The sequence below is a fragment of the Morchella sextelata genome (genome assembly GCF_020137385.1).
Source record: "Morchella sextelata strain SCLS chromosome Unknown scls_22, whole genome shotgun sequence".
Lineage (NCBI taxonomy): Eukaryota > Fungi > Ascomycota > Pezizomycetes > Pezizales > Morchellaceae > Morchella > Morchella sextelata.
Genome location: NW_025408637.1, coordinates 632,560 through 638,381, shown reverse-complemented (window position 1 = coordinate 638,381; position 5,822 = coordinate 632,560). Strand labels below are relative to the sequence as shown.

Sequence of the window (5,822 nt, the reverse complement as noted above, 5' to 3'; positions counted from 1 at the left end):
CAAAATTCGGTTTATTTTGTAGAATAATGTGTTCTGCAAATTGCATCCTATATTGTATTAAAAGTCGTAGCTGGTAATAGTGTATGCAATTGGATCAATTGATTCATTTACAACAAGCCTCGACCGTAATTGCATCAATTTATTCAGGTATTGATAGTAATTGCATCAATTGATTCATTTGCAACAGGCCTCGACGGTAATTGCATCAATCGGTGCCCTTTACACGCCAGGTTGTGTGGGCAATGTGCTTATTGATGCATTAACTCCCGTAGTAGAGGAGGTTGGTCTTTCCCTATTGGGGGTAAATAAGGTTCAGCCTGCTCTTTTGGGCCTTAGCGAATTTTCTTCTCAAAGTATCCTGCTAGTCTTTGGGGGGTCATCGAGGGGGAAGGATAAACTACCCTTTCCCTGCCACTACCCTATATCATATACTGATAGAACACATACCTAGTATCTTCCCCCATAGCCTAGATGGTACAGCTTCTATTGTACATCCAGAATGATGCAGGTTCAACCCCTGGTTATTCCTGCACTATATTCTTTTAATAGAGTACATAGATGATACACCACCTTGATCAGCTAGTTCATCCAATCAGATCTACTATTGTGTTGGATTTCATCCTTAAATGCTTCTAAAAGGACACTGTGGGCGGATATTCTCGTCCCCCCATATAACAGGTAGTTTACCATTTCGGAATTGTAGCCTAGGGGTTTCAGGGTTAAGGTTACTCGAGGTTTCTCAACCCGTTTTTAATTGTAAACTATCGAGTTCCGATGAATGTAAAATTATATTAAGGGTCATCGTATGAATCTGCGCTCAGGTCCGTCACCCAAGGCACTATTCTTTGTTCCATCCTCTATAATAGGCTTTGGAATCATTGAGTGCGGGCTAGACAGGGTTAGGGTTCGTTACCAAGGCTTTATGGCAAACACCAGAAAGCGGGGAAGGCTCGTCTCACCGCAATATCGACTCTGCCATCTTTCGCTATATACTATGGATGTGGCATCAGCAATAGTAGGCCTACTCGGCGTGGGCGCTCAGGTCTACAGCACCCTGAACACGTTCGTCTCTACATGCCAGGATGCCCCATTTATCGCTCATACTACACGGGACGAAGTTCGTGACTTCCATTACGCTCTTGACAGGCTCAGACATTATGTATGGCAAAGAGAGCAGATAACCCCATTAGGAAGAGCGACGACCGACACGACCCAACTTAGACTTACCGTGGCATCCTCTATGGCTACATTTAACCAAGTAGAGAAGATTCTGAATCGATTATTGGTACAATCAAAGATGGACTACATACAGCGCATCCGATGGGCGTTGTCCGATGGTGACCTCGCTAAACTCCTTACGCGCATTCAGCAGCATAAAGTGACACTAATTCTTCTCCTCACAATATGGTCGAGGTTTGTGATACATGCAGTCCCCTTTGTTTTACCATCCCTACTGTATTGCGATCTAGGCTTACGGAATATAGCGACTCATCTGCGCAAGCTGAGGCCTCGAATGACCTCTTAAATGACACCTTAACACGTCTTCTGGATCGGGGGTATCGGGGCCCATCGCAACCCCCCGATCTATCAATCTATAATAACGTTTTATACGGCAACGCCTCTGGAAATATTTCCCACACATCAATCTCAGGCTCCAATATGGCAGTTGGAGATGCTAGGTCCCTGATGACTGTTGGTAGGACCGTTAGCCTTCGGTCGGTGAATTCTTTGACATCAAAACTGCGAAACACCAGACCATACGCCAGTATCAAAGCTTTCGATAGTTCGGCCCAGTCTGTACTTACATCCGAACGGGCAACTCCATGGTCCGAATTTACAATTGGGTCCAATGCGTCGGTATTTGCTTTACCATTTACCGCTAGCTGGTTAGACCTAGATACAAAGAAGATTTCTGAGGTGAAAGAATTACCTCGGGTATTCTTGCCGATAGATGGGATGACATTTTACAACGACTGGCGATACCCGGAAATCAATAGCTCATTAGAATTCCCGACGGGAGGTCTATGCATCCTTCTATCGATTTTCGGGCTTAAAGCCAAAAATCCGAGAACTGGGACGAACGAATCCGGACATCCACCGACCGCCTCGAAATACAAAATATCACCATCGCTTCCCCGAAGCCTGAGCCAGGACCTTGCTCGCCATGTCAGCGGTGGTGGAGAACTTTCAACCTTTCTAAATGCAAAGCTACTGTCAGGCATCACTCAGAACGATTTACAGTCGATAGACCTACTCTTGTCTTGGAGTTCTCAAAAACGATTTGGCCCTTCTATTGGAGATGAGTTAGCGGATGCATTTAGAGAGGTAGTCTACAACGGAAATATACCTATGGCTGAGCTATTCGTAGACTGGGGAGCGTGCATTGAGGTCCTTCACAGAGAACCAGACCACAGGATCTTTGAGTTTGCGCTCAAATCGCCTCAGCTCGATCTTATCGAACTGTTCCTTATCCACGGAGTAGACGGTGAGAAGGGCTATGGGAACCCGCCCTGTACACCACTGCAGGGGGCCGCTATCGATGCACGTCATGGCCTTGCGAAGTTGCTCCTGGATAGGGGCGTGAACATTGAAGGAAGCTGCGAGGAGGAGCATAGGACACCGCTAGAATTAGCCATCGAAGCTGGTAACTACGAGATGATCACTTTGCTCCTCGACCGTGGAGCAAACCCTGAGAAGGCCGGCCACGGTATTCCACCATGTACACCATTGCAAGCAGCGGCGATGGGGCGGGTCGGTTACTCTATTGACCTTGCTAAATTTCTCCTAGACCGGGGTGTGAGTATCGAAGGGAGTTCAGAGGAGGATCGGAGGACACCCCTAGAAATAGCCCTCGACAGTGGAAATTACGATATGATCATTGTGCTTCTCGGCCGTGGAGCAAACACTCAGAGGGCTGGCTACGAGGAGCCGTCCTATAGCCCATTGCAAGTAGCGACTATGTCACGATTCGATAAATGCCTTGGCTTTGCGCAGTTACTCCTTGATAGGGGCGTGAACGTCGAAGAGTGCTGTCAGGAGGAGCGTAGAACACCTCTAGAATTAGCCATCGAAGCTGGTAACTACGAGATGATCACTTTGCTCCTCGACCGTGGAGCAAACGCTGAGAAGGCTGGTCATGGTATTCCACCATGTACACCTTTACAGACAGCGGCGATGGGGCGATACCCTCATCGCCCTGAGCTTGCACAGTTTCTTTTGGGGCGAGGGGTGAATATAGAAGGTAACTGCAAGGAAGAGCCTAAGAAACCTCTAGAACTAGCAATCGAGGCTGGCGACTACAGGATGACCAGGGTGCTACTCGACCATGGAGCGAATCCCGAGAAGGGTTACGGCAAGCCACCACTGACACCATTACAAGCAGCGGCCCTGGGGCGATACCCTCATCGCCCTGAGCTTGCACAGTTTCTTTTGGGGCGAGGGGTGAATATAGAAGGTAACTGCAAGGAAGAGCCTAAGAAACCTCTAGAACTAGCAATCGAGGCTGGCGACTACAGGATGACCAGGGTGCTACTCGACCATGGAGCGAATCCCGAGAAGGGTTACGGCAAGCCACCACTGACACCATTACAAGCAGCCGCCCTGGGGCGATACCCTCATCGCCCTGAGCTTGCACAGTTTCTTTTGGGGCGAGGGGTGAATATAGAGGGGAACTGCAAAGAAGAGCGTAAGAAACCTCTAGAACTAGCAATCGAGGCTGGCAACTATAAGATGCTCAGCGTGCTGCTCGACCATGGAGCAAACCCTGACAAGGGCTACGGCAACCCGCGCTGTACACCATTGCAGAAAGCCGCTATTGGACTCCACGATGATCCCCTTACCTTTGCGCGGTTTCTTTTGGACCGGAGAGTCAATATTGAAGGGAGTTGCAAGGAGGAATCTAAGACTCCACTACAATTAGCCATTCTGTATGGTAGTAGCGAGATGATCTCGATGCTGCTCGATCGTGGAGCAAACCCTGACAAGGGCTATCCATACACAGCACTACAGGCAGCCGCTACGGGAACAATCGATAATTCTTTGCACATTGCGCAGCTGCTGTTGGCTGGGAGGGCGAATATTGAGAGTCATACAGCCAAGGAGCCTAGGACACCCTTACAAATTTCAATCGACAATAAAGACCACGCAATGATCGACCTTTTCCTTGCGTGCGGAGCAGATATCAATAAGTACTACGGGCAGCCGATAGGTACCGCCTTGCAAAAAGCGATTGACAAGGAAGACCACCCTATGATCCAGAGACTCCTAGAACATGGAGCGAATACCGAGAAGGGATACGGTAATCCTAAACGCACACCTCTACAGGCAATTGCCAAGATGCAACGTCCCAGTTTCGTACCCATTGCAAGGATGCTGGTAAATTGGGGAGCTGTCATCGATGGACGCACCGACAATATGCCTAGAACACCCTTGGAACTAGCCATCGAAATGAGAAATGTGCCGATTGCTCTGTTTCTTATCCACGCAGGGGCAAAGGTTGAAGGGTATCACGATACATCGTCTATGGTACCCATGCAGCTCGCTGCAAAATACGGAGATGGAAAGATTGTTACAAAGCTTCTAGACCAGGGCGCAAACATCGACAGATGTACCAAGCAGGTACCTAGCACACCATTACAGATTGCAGTTCAGATGGAGAGTGAGGAAGTGGTCCGTGTTTTAACACGTCGGGGAGCAAATGTAGAATCGCGCTGTGAAGGCAGTCCGAAAACAGCATTGCAGATTGCGGTTGAAATGAAATCGAAGAACATTGTTCGGATTCTTTTGAAGGCAGGAGCAAAACAGCAGGGTTGTACTCGAGAATATATGTGTCCCATACACATGGCGCTAGTTGCCGGGTCAGAGGAGCTTCTGGAGATACTTTCAGCTAAAGGCGTTAATCCTGCGGTGGTGTGTGATCAATATCTGACCGATCATTACGCGGTGTACTTGGTTGATTAAAGCAGTTTGACATGTGTATTACAAGTCTGGAAGGATATTTCTGTTTATTTTTCGCAAATGATGCTTCGCGCGGGGCATGGGCTAGGAATCGTTCGTGGGCCACTTCCCTGAAATGCTGTGTATGAGAGCTTGGTCAATGAATTATTAATTTCCTACTCCATTGATCGACCAGGTCATACCCTGTTAGCTCTTCTGCTTCATTGTTAATAAACCTCTCTTATCCGTTAGCCTTTACGGACGGGATGGACGGTCGACTAACGGGTATAACTAACCTACAGCTACAGTTAGTATATATATTGTAGCAGTCCGCGAACACCGGCAATCGACGAACAAAACTAAATTATTCGTCGAATTCCTAGGCAAGTGACGGACAAATCCTATACCGTACTCTGATATTAATATCCCTAGGCTGTTGTTCTGTCCCATTCGCAGATTCTACCATTCCCCGGACGTCCATTGATTGGGTATCTGATCTGATGGACACTTTGGATATTCCGGATGTCCTGTGGATGGGCATCCCATTCATTGGACCTTTGTGTAATTGTGGAATCTATGCCACCGGACCTGATGAAATACATGCTCACACGGTGGAAAGGCCCAGCGCACATGTCGGGATAAAGTGTTTATGTCTGACAGGAGCTGGTTAGCATCGAAAAAGTCGATTGATATCGGAAGGAAGGGAGGAGATTGAGATGGCAGTTTGTGAGGAGTTCCGGGCATGATCATCAGTAATTCAGATAGAAATCTGCAATTAGTAGGTTACCGCGACTTGCGATAAGGAAAAATATAACGATTAAGTACCACCAGAGTTTAAGTAGAAACATCTGCCTTATTCCGTCGGCCCATCAAGAACTCGACTTCAA

General features: G+C 47.8%; 1 protein-coding gene across 1 annotated transcript; it reads left to right on the top strand.

Annotated features, from left to right (window-relative positions):
- Nucleotides 1-994: 994 nt before the first annotated feature.
- Nucleotides 995-4,959, top strand: H6S33_007090 (uncharacterized protein; the record flags this gene model as incomplete). Its single annotated transcript, XM_044838434.1, has 2 exons — nucleotides 995-1,413; nucleotides 1,485-4,959. 2 exons carry the CDS (start codon nucleotides 995-997, stop codon nucleotides 4,957-4,959), a joined length of 3,894 nt encoding a protein of 1,297 aa, XP_044689254.1.
- Between the last annotated feature and the right edge of the window lie 863 nt (nucleotides 4,960-5,822).